The sequence below is a fragment of the Physeter macrocephalus genome, chromosome 14 (genome assembly GCF_002837175.3).
Source record: "Physeter macrocephalus isolate SW-GA chromosome 14, ASM283717v5, whole genome shotgun sequence".
NCBI classification, from domain to species: domain Eukaryota; kingdom Metazoa; phylum Chordata; class Mammalia; order Artiodactyla; family Physeteridae; genus Physeter; species Physeter macrocephalus.
Window position 1 is genome coordinate 75,034,143 of NC_041227.1, and position 14,689 is coordinate 75,048,831.

Consider the following 14,689-nt stretch of genomic DNA (forward strand, 5'->3'; position numbering starts at 1 on the left):
ATGTGGGATCTTCCCGGACCGGGGCACGAACCCGCGTCCCCTGCATCGGCAGGCGGACTCTCAACCACTGCGCCACCAGGGAAGCCCCACCAAGCTCTTTTTAACGTTGGGGGCTTTGTACATATCTTTTCCTGCCTGGAATGGTCTCCCCACAATCTTTGCCTAGAGAGCTCCCACTTATGTTCAGGTTTTATTTTAACTGTCATCTTGCAAATCAAAACCACGATGAGATACCACCTTACGCCTGTCCAAATGACTGTCACCAAAAAGACAAGTAACAAGTGTTGTTAAAGATGTGGGGAAAAGGGGACACTTGTGCACTGTTGGTAGAAATGTAAATCGGTGCAGCCACTGTGGAAACATTATGGAGGTTCCTCAAAAACTTAAAACTATAACTGCCATATGATACAGGAATTTTTTCCTTCTTGGTATTTACCCAAAGAAAATAAAAACATTAATTTGAAAAAATATACCCACCCCAATGTTCACTGTAGCATTATTTACAGTAGCCAACATCTGGAAGCAACCTAAATGCTCATCAATAGATGAATAGATAAGGAAGATATGATATATATATATACAATGGAATATTACTCAGCCATTTCAAAAAAAATGAAAATTTTCTATTTGTGACAAACGGGTAGATCTAGATGGTATTATGCTAACTGAAATAAGTCAGAAAAAGTCAAATACTGTATGATCCCCTTTATATGGGGAATCTTAAAAAAAAAGAAAACAGATTCATAGATAGAGAACAAATGGGTGATTACCAGAAGGGGATGGTGGGGGCAAAATAGGTGAAGGGGATTAAGAGGTACAAACCTACAGTTATAAAATAAGTCATGGGATGTAATACATAGCATAAGGAATAGGGTCAATAATATTGTAATAACTTTGGAGACAGATGGTTACTAGACTTAATCGTGGTGATCATTTCATAATGTATGCAAATGTCACATCACTATGCTGTACACCTGGAATTACCATAATATTGTTCAACTGTATTTCAATTTTTGTCCCTTAAAATTTACCACCTTAACCATTTTTATGTGTATTTTGCCGCAGTAAAAAAAAATTGGGGAAAAAAAGGTCATCTCACAGAGGCCTACTCCTCCTCAGAGCGCCCTGATCTTTTAAAGTCTGTAATGTCTGTTTATTTACTTTCATCCAAATAGCTCTCTGACCCACTTCATGGATGCTGAAATGAAGCTGTTTGAGGGCCCAGTTATGGAAATTCCAGGTGTCACTGCTCCCCCACCCCCACCAGGGTTTGAGTGGAACCTGAGGGCGAGAGCTCCTGCCCATGGCTGGGCCAACAGACGTAGCGTCCTGTGCTTTTTGTGTCCCTGTGTTGGGAAGGGAGGCAAGAGGCTCTCCTGGCTCCTCAACTCTGGCCCCTTCCAGCCCCCAGCTCATCCTGCCCATCCCTTCCTTCTGCGTCCTGCTGGCGGAGCCCTCAGACACCCCTGGGACCGATTTCTTCTCCCTAGGTCCCAGGCGCCTCCGTTCACCGTTAAGGTCAGCCCCAGCTGGTGGGCGCCCCGACTGGGGGCGAGGCCGTGACGTTGCCCCACCTCTGCAGCCAACGCAGCAAGGGTGTGAGGCTCCCCGGACGCACAGGCGGCCGGGGTCACACACCCAGCGGGCGGTCGTGATGCCCAGGGCCCCGCACAGCCGAGAGTCCTAAGCGTAGAAAAGCCGGCCGTCGCGGGCTACCGTGGGAGCAGGCGCTGGTCTGCGGAGGCCCGGCGGGCGCGCAGATGGGGAGCTTCAGGCCACGGGGACAGGCGGCGGGACCCGGGTGGGGCGGAGGGCCCCGGCGGGCTGGGAGTGGGGACTGTGTCAGGGCCGGGCCAGGGGGCGGGCCCGAGGTGGGTGGGGCTGGACTGCAGAAGGAGGAGGGCTCCGGGGCCGCAGAGGGGCAGAAGACTGGGGTGGGCGCGTTCTCAGGGACCCCCTGCTGGACCCGCGGTGGGGTGGGGAGTGGGAGGAGCAGCTGACCGGGGCTGGGGGGTAGTCACGGGGAGGGAGGGTCCTGAGGGTGGTCTGGGGAGCGTTGAGCTCGGGTCCCGGGCTCCGGGGTGGGCTCCTGGGCCAGCTGCGGTGGGACCCTTTAGAGGGGGTGGGGGGCGGGTTGGTGGCGCCACGCCTCCCCTCCTCCCCACTAGAAACATCGCTGCCTCCCAGCCGCGTGACCTTGGGCTCTGTTAAATGGGCTTATAACACGCTGAAGTGGTAGGTGTTTTCAAAGTAGTAAATAAGATACTTCTTGCCAAGCTGCTTAGTACTTGGTCCTGGTTTACGATCTCCGCACTCCCCTCAGGCCTTACCTCCCCGTATGTGAAGAGCAAAGTGAGCCTCTTAGAGACTAAGTAAACCACTCGGGGTCCCACAGCCGGGGAGTGGCCCCTGGGATTCCAAGCCAGGTCAGCTCAGAGCACAAGGCTTTTGAGGGATTCTGGCTGAGGGCGTGTCCTGGATGCCTGGTGGAGGTGCTGGGGCTGGTTCAGTCCTGTCCCCTTGGGCCAGTTCTCTCCCCCTTGGGCCTCGGTTTCCCCATGTGTTGAATGAAGGAATAGCAGAGCGTGATCTCCATGACTGGGTTCTGAGGGGGGGGCCTGGATGCTGCTCTTGGGGGTTGTGTGCAGCCACACCTCCAGGCGCAGGGCCACAACTCGGCTCTCTCAGCTGGTCCCTTCACTGCTGCTGGTTCTGGCACTTGGGACTGGGCAGTGGGGGACAGGCCAGCTGCGGAGACTTCCTGGGTCCCGAGGATTTTGGTTTCATGCAGTGCAGGACCAGGCTGGGCTGTGGCCTTCTGAGCTTGTGGAAGGTGGGCTCAGGCCGGGGTGGCGGGGGGATGGAGTGGGGCCTCTCCCCTGATGCTCTGATGGGCAAGTGGCCAGGCTGAGGGCCTGGGAGCCCTAGAGCCGCCCCCGCCCCACCACGAATAGTCTCTTCCTAGGGAAGTGAGGCTTCCTCCAAGGCCTCCCCTGAGCCCCGTTACCCACACACCCCTGTGCTTGGTCTTGACGTGGTCCTGAGCTACCCCCTCCCTTACATCTCTCTACCTTCCTCGGGGACTTCCGCAGCAGCCCCACCTCTCTCCCTTGAACCCCTAGCCCTGCAGGGACCACGGAGCTGCCCAGGCCAGTGCTGAGGGCTCCTCAGATGACGATGCCCACGGGCTGAGGAAGGCAGGCCTGACGACCCTTAGCCACCCCCTCGCCCTGTCTGGTTCACCCTCTCCCCTGCGTGGTGTAGAGCTGGTGGCTTGACGGGGATGGGTTCTGGGAGCACCATGTCTGAACAATGCCTGCAATAGTAAGCTGGGTTTCTGGAAGATTCTGTGGTTGAACATAGCCTCTGGGCAGGCCCTCCCTGAGCCAGGCAGAAGGAATGGTTCCTGGGATAGCAGGTGGCACTGCCTGGGACTTTCCACATGCAGGACCAAGGAAGGGGCTGAGCGACAGCTGTCTCCCCCGACACCCCCCACCCCCCAGTATTCACCCTGGTTGGGTGCTGCCTTAGCCCGGTTCCAGGCCCAGGCCTCCCCCTGTCACCGGAATCCATCACGTTCTGTGGAGCCTTGCAGCTTACAGAGCTCTCTCACCATGTTGTCTCATGTGGCAAAGGTGCGATGAGGCCCAGGCTGCTGGGCCTGTTTGCAGAAGGAGGGCGGCTCCGGATGGGCAGATGAGTGGGCGGGGGAGCGTGGGCTCAGTCCCTGTGTCTGCGCGGGCCCCTGCCTCCCCGACGGGCCAGTGGGGAGTAGTGCTGGTGCCCTAGTAACAGGAGAGGAGCCGGAGGAAGCCACTGTGGGCAGATCTGAGGTGGGTCCCCTGCCTCTGAATGTCCACTCTGTGGAGGGAGGGCATCAGGGCCCCACCCCCAGCCCATCTCAGGGAGCCCCTGTCCCAGGGACTTTTCTGGGTTGAAGCTCCAGAAGTCCTTGCTGCTGTCCTAGGACACAGTGGGATCTGAATATGGGCCACCCTGTCTGGAGGCCACCAGACCCCCATCCTGTCTTCCCACCTGGCATCCCTCAGCAAGGTCTGCAGGGCCAGGAACCCCCCTGTTCCCCGTCAGGCAGAGGAGATATCCCCATGCTGAGGCCCCCTCCCCCTCCGGGTCTCACCTGGCCCCTGCCTCCCAGGGGGTTGAAACCCCTCTAACATCTTGACCCCCCACCAAAGAAGAAAAGGCCCAGCCAAAGCCCAGGTCAGAGAAACCATTCTTGGTTTAGTAATCAACCTCATCTGGGATCCTCAGATGACGATGCCCACGGGCTGAGGAAGGCAGGCCTGACGACCCTTAGCCACCCCCTCGCCCTGTCTGGTTCACCCTCTCCCCTGCGTGGTGTAGAGCTGGTGGCTTGACGGGGATGGGTTCTGGGAGCACCATGTCTGAACAATGCCTGCAATAGTAAGCTGGGTTTCTGGAAGATTCTGTGGTTGAACATAGCCTCTGGGCAGGCCCTCCCTGAGCCAGGCAGAAGGAATGGTTCCTGGGATAGCAGGTGGCACTGCCTGGGACTTTCCACATGCAGGACCAAGGAAGGGGCTGAGCGACAGCTGTCTCCCCCGACACCCCCCACCCCCCAGTATTCACCCTGGTTGGGTGCTGCCTTAGCCCGGTTCCAGGCCCAGGCCTCCCCCTGTCACCGGAATCCATCACGTTCTGTGGAGCCTTGCAGCTTACAGAGCTCTCTCACCATGTTGTCTCATGTGGCAAAGGTGCGATGAGGCCCAGGCTGCTGGGCCTGTTTGCAGAAGGAGGGCGGCTCCGGATGGGCAGATGAGTGGGCGGGGGAGCGTGGGCTCAGTCCCTGTGTCTGCGCGGGCCCCTGCCTCCCCGACGGGCCAGTGGGGAGTAGTGCTGGTGCCCTAGTAACAGGAGAGGAGCCGGAGGAAGCCACTGTGGGCAGATCTGAGGTGGGTCCCCTGCCTCTGAATGTCCACTCTGTGGAGGGAGGGCATCAGGGCCCCACCCCCAGCCCATCTCAGGGAGCCCCTGTCCCAGGGACTTTTCTGGGTTGAAGCTCCAGAAGTCCTTGCTGCTGTCCTAGGACACAGTGGGATCTGAATATGGGCCACCCTGTCTGGAGGCCACCAGACCCCCATCCTGTCTTCCCACCTGGCATCCCTCAGCAAGGTCTGCAGGGCCAGGAACCCCCCTGTTCCCCGTCAGGCAGAGGAGATATCCCCATGCTGAGGCCCCCTCCCCCTCCGGGTCTCACCTGGCCCCTGCCTCCCAGGGGGTTGAAACCCCTCTAACATCTTGACCCCCCACCAAAGAAGAAAAGGCCCAGCCAAAGCCCAGGTCAGAGAAACCATTCTTGGTTTAGTAATCAACCTCATCTGGGAGGGCTGGGGACTTGAAAACAGGAAACGACCTGGGATGGGGTTTTGTCACTTCACATACATACACGTGCGCCCACGCATCCACACGTGCTGCCCACATCCACAGCAAGTGGGCCCTGGAGGGGTATGTGTGGAGACACTTACTGGAAGCCTGAGAATAAAACAAGCTGTGCAAAGACAGTGGGCCACCAGGACACACACCCAACAGAAGGGGGTTCCAGGGGCCCAGGAGAGGAGAAGGGCAGAGTGGACTTGGGGTCCCTCTCATCGAACTCCTAATGTCCCTCCATGGCTCTGTGCCCCAGACAGTCCGGGAGCGGGATGAGGTCGGTGCCGGCGTGGAGAGGCCCCTTTTCTGCTTGAGCGTAGAGTCGGTTCTCAACAGAGATGAAGCTGCTGCGAGCGGAGGCCGGCAGGGGTGCCCAGGGGACAGGGCTCTGGCTGGGGAGCGGCGCCCACCTGGGCAGGGGCTGGGGTGGGAGGACCCGGTGCAGAGTTGCCGGGTTGAAGTAGCTGGTGTTGATGGTGGCGTAGGGGATGTGGAGAGAGGTCAGGGAGGCTTGGCCGGCTGCCTGCAGGGGAGACGGGGAAGGAGGCTCAAGTGAGGCTCCACCTCGTGGCCCCCCACCTCCAGCCCCCTCCATTCCCCTCTCCAAAGCCATCCCCCGATCCTCACACTTGCTCTCCTCTGTGTCTGGGGGCTGCTGTGTCTGGGTGGCTGAAGCTTCCTGACAGACCTGGGAGAGAGTTAGGAGGGTCAGAGGCAAAGCATGTGGCTGGCCCGGTGCCATGGGGATTTGGATCAGCAGGGGCTAGGTCTCACCAGTGCCTTTGCCGACGCAGGAGGTAGAGGAGGTAGACGCATCCAAAGAGAAGGACCCCTGAGAACCCCAAGATCCCAGCCAGGTCAGCTCGCAGCATGGTGGCTGGAGTAGGAGCAGGGAGCCCTGTGCACAGAGAGAGACATACCGGCTAGGTGCCTGGCACCCCCGAGTCCCTCCCTGTCCTCCCGGGGCCCCCTCTCCTCATCAGCCCCACCTTGGTCTGGGCTGAGGGAGACGTTCCCACAGGCCTCCTGGGAGCCCTCAGGGAAGGAAGTAAACTTGCAGCAGAAGGTGGTGTTGGGACTGGAGCTTCTCCCCTCGGACCCTTCCAAGGTGAGGGAGATGCTGGTTCTGGTTTCCCAGTGGGCCCGGCAGGCAGGGTTCCAGTGCTGGGTGCCGAACTTTGGGTGCAACACAGCCAGTGTGGTCCCTCCAGCACCATCGGGGCCCCCGTAGCTCACAGTCACCAGGGAGATAGAACCAGATCCCAGGAATCCACAGCGGACAGTGAAGGACGGGGACTCGGTGGCCTCCATCTGAACCTGCACCCACACCTCAGGAGTCCCTGTGGGATACAGGCACAGGAGCTAGGGCCCGGGCCTGGGCCCCCGCCCCGTCGCCATGGCCTCTGCATCTCTCTGGCCCCCACTCACCAGCAGTGATGCAGAGAGTCAGCAGTGCCAAGAGCAGGCCCAGGGCCCGGGCCCTGTCCATGGCTCCCCTCTGGCCCAGGCTCTGGGGGCTGCCGTGGTGGGGACAGCACCTGTGTTTCCGGTCTCATCGCAGGAAGTTTTTACGTGTGAGCGGGCCCTAGGAGCGCTGCTTGGTGCTGTCCGCAAACCTGCCCCACTTCCTTCTCTGTCTTCCTTGGGGTGGTGAATCCAGGGTCGAGGACCCCCTCCCTCAAGAGACTTAAAGTGACAGTGACAAGGTTTTCCCTGTCCCCAGGCTGTGCTTCAGTGTGAGCAGGCCGGTGGCTCAGGTTCCCTTCCCAGCCCTGCCTGTGGGTACCAACCCTGGGCAGGCTCGGGGGAAGGGAAGAGACGCCACAGGGGGACCTGAGATGTCCTTCCCGTGGGAGGGAGGGCCCCCCCGGTTTCTCCTTAGAAAGAAGGCTCTGACCCCCCCTCACCCCCAGCGAAGGGGTAGGGAAGTGGTGGAGCTTGGGAAGAGGAAGACCTGTAAGCAGGAGAACCAGCAGGGCAGCTACCTAAGAGGCAGGCACAGCCTGACCGGTGGCTTGCCTACGGAACTCTGCCCCATCTGCAGCCTTCCTCCCCACAGCTGAGGGCACCTGGTTTCCAGCTGCGAAGGCCAAAGGCGTATAGTCACCTGTGACTCTTCACGCATCTCCAGCCCATCAGGAAATTCTGAAGGCTTCCCATCCTGACCACCTGACCTCTTCTTACCACTCCCACCTCTCGGACACAAGCCGTCTTTCCCCACAAAGTGTTGCTGTAAATCGCTTTCCTGTGTATGTTCGTTTACAGAATGAAAATTGACCAGCATGCTGCTGTAAGCAGTGACAAGCGATCAGAAGGCTTTGTGTCCTGTCTTATCCTGTGCTGAGCTTGCATCTGGGGTGAGAGTAGCTTGGTGAGCTCAAGCTTAGAGCCACGGGTTTGTGTTGAGGACGGTGTGGTGAGAACTGAGAGGTGGCCCCACCTCAGGGCTGTGGTCCCCTGAGGCCTGCCCTGCACACATGCCCCTGACTCGGCAACTCTTCTAATCCTGTGGTGTTAGCCAGTCAGCCTCTTACGTAAACTCTACCACCCCATCCACACCTGAGAGGCTGGATAAGCAGGGCCTCCAGGCCAGTCACTTCACTGCTCCCAGCCCAGGTAGCATTCATTCTCTCAACCCCTTGAACTTCTCTCAGGCTCGGTGTGCCAATCTCCAAACCTGACTGCGACCCACTCTCGCCACTTCCTCCACTACTGTTCCCGACACAGGGGAGGCCTGTGCAAAACTCAGCCACTTCAAGGAGGCCCAGCCCAGCGTGGGTGCCGAGCAGCTGGGCACGTGGGGCTGCCGACCTCAGTCTCCCTAGCCTGGAAGACCCTTATCTTCTCCCCAGTTTGCAAGGGCCAGATCAAATCCCACCCACTCCCGGAAGCTGAGCTGAGTGAGCTTTTCCTTCTTGGACAACCATTGCACAGATAGCGGGCCTTAGGTGGTGGCTCTTTTATTAACCTCCACACGGCCCAAGTACACGTAGAGGAGCTCAGTACTGGGTGATCAATGGATGAATGAAAAGCCATGGCACGAAGTTAACTACTCACAAAATTTTCCGTTTTTTTCAGTCTTGTAAGCCACGTTGTCCCCACTAAGTTCTCATTGTATAAGATTCAAAAAACACAGAGTAGAAAACATTACTGTTCTTCACCAGCCTGCCCATTCTCTTTTCCCTCCCCATTTTAATTTTCAATAAGGCTAAAACTATCAATCTTTTATTGTTTCTGGATTTTGTGTATTGCTTAGGAGGGCCAAATTATAAAAATAACTTTATAGTTTTCTTTTTATGCTTAACTCTTATGAGGGTTTATTTTTAGCCCATGAATAATTTTAATTTGGAGGTGGTGTTATTTTACAATTTAGGTGGACAGCCAGATGCCTTCAAACCACTTGTTGAATAGTCACTTGCCATCTTTTTAATTTATTATTATTATTTATGTATAGTTGAGTTACTAGTTTCAGGTGTACAACATAGTGATTCAAATTTTTAAGTAGATTATACTCCACTTAAAATTATAAAATCTTGGCTATATTCCCTGTACTGTACAATCCTTGTAGGCTTATTCTTTTTTTAAACTGAGGTATAATTAAGGTACAAGATTATACAAGTTTCAGATGTACAACACAGTGATTCACAATTTTACAGGTTATATTCCATTTATAATTATTATAAAATATTGGCTCTATTCCCTGTATTACATACTAGATTGTTGTAGCTTATTTATTTTATACATAGTAGGTTGTACCTCTTAATCCCCCACCCCTATCTTGCCCCTCCACACTTCCCTCTCCCACTTGGAACCACTAGTTTGTTCTCTATATCTGTGAGTGCTTCTTCTCTATTATATTCACTAGTTGTATTTTTTAGACTCCACATATAAGTAATAACATAGAGTATTTGTCTTTCTCTTTGTTTATTTTTGGCTGTGTTGGGTCTTCGTTGCTGCGCACGGGCTTTCTCTAGTTGCAGCGAGCGGGGGCTACTCTTCGTTGGGGTTTGCGGGTTTCTCATTGCGGTGGCTTCTCTTGTTGGGAGCACAGGCTCTAGGCGCGTGGGCGTCAGTAGTTGCGGTGTGTGGGCTCAGTAGTTGTGGCTCGCGGGGTCCAAAGCACAGGCTTAGTAGTTGTGGTGCATGGGCTTAGTTGCTCCACAGCATCTGGGATCTTCCCGGACCAGGGCTCGAACCCATGTCCCCTGCACTGGCACGCGGATTCTTAACCACTGCGCCAGCAGAGAAGTCCGTCTGACTTATTTCACTAAACATAATACCCTCCAGGTCCATCCACGCTGTTGCAAATGGCAAAATTTCATTCTTTTTTTATGGCTGAGTAGTTTTCCATTGTATATATGTACACCACACTTCTTTATCCATTCATCTGTTGATGGACACTTAGGTTGCTTCCATATCTTGGCTATTGTAAATAATGCTGCTATGAACATTGGGGCGCTTGCATCTTTTCAAATTAGTGTTTCATTTTCTTTGGATATATGCCCAGGAGTGCAATCTATGGATCATATGGTGGTTTTATTTTCAGTTTTTTGAGGAACCTCCACACTGTTTCCACCAATTGGCTGCACTAATTTACTTTCCCAACAACAGTGTACAATGGTTCCCTTTTCTCCACCTCCTCACCAACATTTGTTATTTGTGGTCTTTTTGATGCTAGCCATTCTGAAAAGTGTGAGGTGATAACTCATCGTGGTTTTTATTTAAATTTCTCTGATGATTAGTGATGTTGAGCATCTCTTCATGTGCCTGTTGGCCAATATTTGTCTTCTTTGGGAAAATGTCTATTCAGGTCTTCCGCTCATTTTTTAGTTGTTTTTTTTTTTTAAAGATATTGAGTTATGGGACTTCCCTAGTGGTCCAGTGGTTTAAGACTCCGTGCTCCCAATGCAGGGGGTCTGGGTTTGATTCCTGGTTAGGGAACTAGATCCCGGATGCTGCAACTGAAAGATTCTGCATGCCACAACGAAGATCTTGCACATGGCAATGAAGATCCCGTGTGCTGCAGCTGAGACCTGGCATAGCCAAATAAATAAATAAATTTTTTTTAAAGTATTGAGTTATACAAGCTGTTTATAAATTTTGGATATTAACCCCTTATCAATCATATCATTTGCAAATATTTTCTCCCATTCAGTAAGTTGTTTTCCTGTTTTGTCAATGGTATTTTTTGCTGTGCAAAAGCTTTTCAATTTAAATAAGTCCCACTTGTTTATTTTTACTTTTATTTCCTTGGCCCTTGGCAAAAGATTTAAAAAATAAATTGCTATGATTTAAATCAAAGAGTGTTCTATGTTTCCTTCTAGGAGCTTTATGGTTCCCGATCTTATGTTTAGATCTTTAATCCATTTTGAGTTTATTTTCGTACAGTGTGAGAAAGTGGTCTAATTTCATTCTTTTACATATAGCTGTCCATTTTTCCCAGAACCACTTATTGAAGAGACTGTTTTTTCCCCACTGTATATTCTTGCCTCCTTTGTCATAGATTAATTGACTGTAAATGCATGGGTCTATTTCTGAGCTCTCTCTTCTTTTCTATTGATCAATGTGTCTGGTTTTGTGCCAGTACCATACCATTTTGATTACTGTAGCTTTGTAGTAGAGTCTGAAGTCACAGAGCGTGATACATCCAGCTTTGTTCTTCTTTCTCAAGATTGTTTTGGCTATTTGGGGTCTTGTGTGTTTCCACACAGATTTTAGATTATTTGTTATAGTTCTGTGAAAAAAATGCCATTAGTATTTTGATTGGGATTGCACTGACCTTATAGATTGCCTTGGGTAGTATGATCATTTTAACAGTATTCTTCCAACCCATGAACATGGTATATCTTTCCATCTGTTTGTGTTGTCTTCAATCAATTTCTTTCAGCAGTGTCTTAGTTTTCCAAGTACAGGTTTTTTATCTCCTTAGGTAGGTTTATTCCTAGGAATTTTATTCTTTTGATATGACTACAAATGGGATTATTTACTTAATTTCTCTTTCTGTTTGTTGTTAGTGTAGAGAAATGCAGATTTCTGTATTTTAATTTTGTATCCTGCAACTTTACTGAATTTATTGACGAGTTCTAGTAGTTTTTTGGTGGCATCTGTAGGATTTTCTACATATAGAAAATCATTTATCATGCCATCTGCAAACGGTGACAATTTTACTTCTTCCTTTCCAATTTTGGTGTTTTTATTTATTTTTCTTTTCTGATTATTGTGGCAAGGACTTCCAATACTATTGTTGAATAAAAGTGGTGACAGTGGGCATCCTTGCCTTGTTTCTGATCTTAGAGGAAGTGCTTTCAGCTTTTCACTGTTGACTATGATGTTATTTGTGGGCTTACCATATATGGCATTATATCAAAGTATATTCTTATACCCACTGTGGAGAGTTTTTATCATAAATGGATGTTGACTTTTGTCAAAAGCTTTTTCTGCATCTATTAAGATGATTATATGATTTTTATGCTTCAATTTGTTAATGTGGTGTAACACATTGATTTGTAGATACTGACCCATCCTTGTATCCCTGGGATAAACCCCATTTGATCATGGTGTATAATCCTTTTAATGTATTGTTGGATTTGATTTGCTAGTATTTTGTTGAGGATCTTTGCATCTATGTTCATCAGTGATATTGGCCTATAATTTTCTTTCTTTTTTTGTGATATCTTTGCTTTTGGTATCAGGGTGATGCTGGCTTCATAGAATGAGCTCAGAAGCATTGCTTTCTCTGCAATTTTTTTGGGACTAGTTTGAGAAGGACAGGTGTTACATCTTCTCTGAATGTTTGGTAGAAGTCACCTGTGAAGTCCTGGTCTTTTGTTTGTTGGGAGTTTTTAAAATTACTGATTCAATTTCATTAGTGATCATTGGTCTGTTCATATTTTCTATTTCTTCCTGGTTCAGTCTTCAGGATTGTACATTTCTAGGAACTTGTCCATTTCTTTTAGGTTGTCCATTTTATTGGCATATAGCTGTCTAGTAAATTTTTATAATCCTTTGTACTTCTGTGGTGTTGGTTGTAACTTTTCCATTTCTGTTTCTGATTTTGATTTGAGCCCTCTTTTTTCCTTGATGAGTCAGGCTAAAGGTTTATCAATTTTATCTTTTCAAAGAACCAGGTTTTAACTTCACTGCTCTTTTCTATTGCTTTTTAAATCTCTATTTCATTTATTTCTGCTCTTTAAGATTTCTTTCCTTCTACCAACTTTGGGTTTTGTTTATTCTTCTTTTTGTAGTTTTAGGTGTTAGGTCAGGTTGTTTGATATTTGTTTCCTGAGTTAGGCTTACATCACTATAAACTTCCCGCTGAGAACTGCTTTTGCCATGTCCCATAGATTTTGGATTGTTGTGTTTTCATTTCCATTTGTCTCCAGGTACTTTTTAATTTTCTCTTTGATTTTTTTCATTGACCTATTGGTTATTTAGTAGCATTTGTTTAGCCTCCATGTGTTTGTGCTTTTTGCAGGTTTTTTTTTTTCCTATAGTTGATTTCTAGTCTCATAGCATTGTGGTTGGAAAAAATACTTGATATGACTTCAGTTTTCAAAAATTTGCTGAGACTTGTCTTGTGGCCTAGCATGTGATCTAACCAGGTGAATGTTCCATGTGCACTTGAAAAGAATGTGTATTCTCCTGCTTTTGGATGGAATGTAATATATATATAAGTCCATTTGGTCCAGTGATTCCTTGATTTTCTCTCTAGATGATCTGTCCATTGATATAAGTGGAGTGTTAAAGTCCCATACTACTACTGTTACTGTCAATTTTCCCCTTTATGTCTGTTAATATTTGCTTTACGTATTTAGGTGTTCTATGTTGTGTGTATATATATTTTTATTCATTGTTCTTAGATTGATCCCTTGATCATTATGTAATGTTCTTGTCTCTTGTTCAGCCTTTGTTGTAAAGCCTGTTTTGTCTGATACAAGTATTGCTACCCCAGCTTTCTTCTGATTTTCATTTGCATGGAATACTTTTTTCCATTCCCTCACTTGTGTGTCTTTAGATCTGAAGCGAGTCTCTTATAGGCAGCATATATACGGGTATTATTTTTGTATCCATTCAGCCACTGTCTGTCTTTTGATTAGAGCATTTAGTCCATTTAAAGTAATTACTGATAGGTATGCACTTATTCCCACTTTCTTAATCATTTTCTGGTTGTTTTTGTAGTTCTTTTGTTCCTTTCTTCTTCTTTTGTCCTATTCCTTTGTGAATTGATGACTTAGTGTTACGTTTGAACTCCTTTCTATTTTTTGTGTATCTATTACAGATTTTTGGTTTATTACCATGAGGTTTACATATAGCAATCTATATATGTGTGATTATTTTAAGTTGCTGATCTCGATTTCAAATGCATTTTAATATCTTTCTGTTGTGTACCCTTTAACTACTTATCGTGAGCATAGATGGTTGTACTACTTTTGCCTTTTAACCTTCCTAATAGCTTGTATGTGGTTAACTTACTACCTTTCCTGTGTATTTGCCTTTACCAACGAGCTTTTTCTTTTTGTAATTTTCATGTCTCTAGTAGCGGCCTTTTTTTTTTTTTTTTTTTTAGCTTAGGCAAGTCCCTTTAACATTTCTTGTAATGCTGGTTTAGTGGTGCTGAACTCTTTCAGCTTTTGCTTGTCTATAAAACTTCTGATCTCTCCATCAAATCTGAATGCAAACCTTGCCGGGTGGAGTATTCTTAGTTGTAGGTTTTTCCCTTTCATCACCATATCATGCCACTCCCTTCTGGCCTGCAGTTTCTGCTGAAAAGTCAGTGGATAGCCTTATGGGAGTTCCCTTGTATGTACCTTGTTCCTTTTCCCTTACTGCTTTTAACATTCTCTAAGTTTTGCCATTTTAATTACAATGTGTCTTGGTGTAATCCTCTTTGGGTTAATTCTGTTTGGGACTCTGTGCTTCCTGGACCTGAATGTCTGTTTTCTTTCCCAGATTATGCAAGTTCTTCACCATTATCTCTTCAAATATGTTTTCTGCCCCTTTCTCTCTCTCTTCTCCTTCTGTTCTGGGACCTCTATACAGTGACTGTTAGTGTGCTCCAGTTGTACTGTCCTCACTTCTTTTTATTCTGCAGCAGTTGCCACTACTGTCTTCCAGCTCACTGATCCATTCCTCTGTATCACTTTAATCTACTGTTCTTTCTGGTGTATTTTTCATTTCAGTTATTAAATTCTTCATCTTTTTTTTTTTTTTTTTTTTTTTTGTGGTACGTGGGCCTCTCACTGTTGTGGCTTCTCCCGTTGCGGAGCACAGGCTCCGG

General features: G+C 49.1%; 1 protein-coding gene across 1 annotated transcript; it reads right to left on the reverse strand.

Moving 5' to 3' along the window:
- Window positions 1-5,638: 5,638 nt before the first annotated feature.
- Window positions 5,639-7,225, reverse strand: PVRIG (PVR related immunoglobulin domain containing). The gene is made up of 5 exons (XM_007119989.1): window positions 6,841-7,225; window positions 6,402-6,752; window positions 6,187-6,310; window positions 6,040-6,100; window positions 5,639-5,935 (listed from the first exon to the last, which is right to left on the reverse strand). Exons 1-5 carry the CDS (start codon window positions 6,899-6,901, stop codon window positions 5,639-5,641), a joined length of 894 nt encoding a protein of 297 aa, XP_007120051.1. The 5' UTR covers window positions 6,902-7,225.
- Between the last annotated feature and the right edge of the window lie 7,464 nt (window positions 7,226-14,689).

What these genes read in the sequence shown, in the direction of transcription:
- PVRIG (XM_007119989.1), bottom strand. Translation starts at nt 6,901, where the DNA reads ATGGACAGGGCCCGGGCCCTGGGCCTGCTCTTGGCACTGCTGACTCTC. An exon ending in GACTCTCTGCATCACTGCTG is followed by an intron (nt 6,753 to 6,840) that starts GTGAGTGGGGGC and finishes TGTATCCCACAG; the next exon opens with GGACTCCTGAGGTGTGGGTG. An exon ending in CTGCGTCGGCAAAGGCACTG is followed by an intron (nt 6,101 to 6,186) that starts GTGAGACCTAGC and finishes ACTCTCTCCCAG; the next exon opens with GTCTGTCAGGAAGCTTCAGC.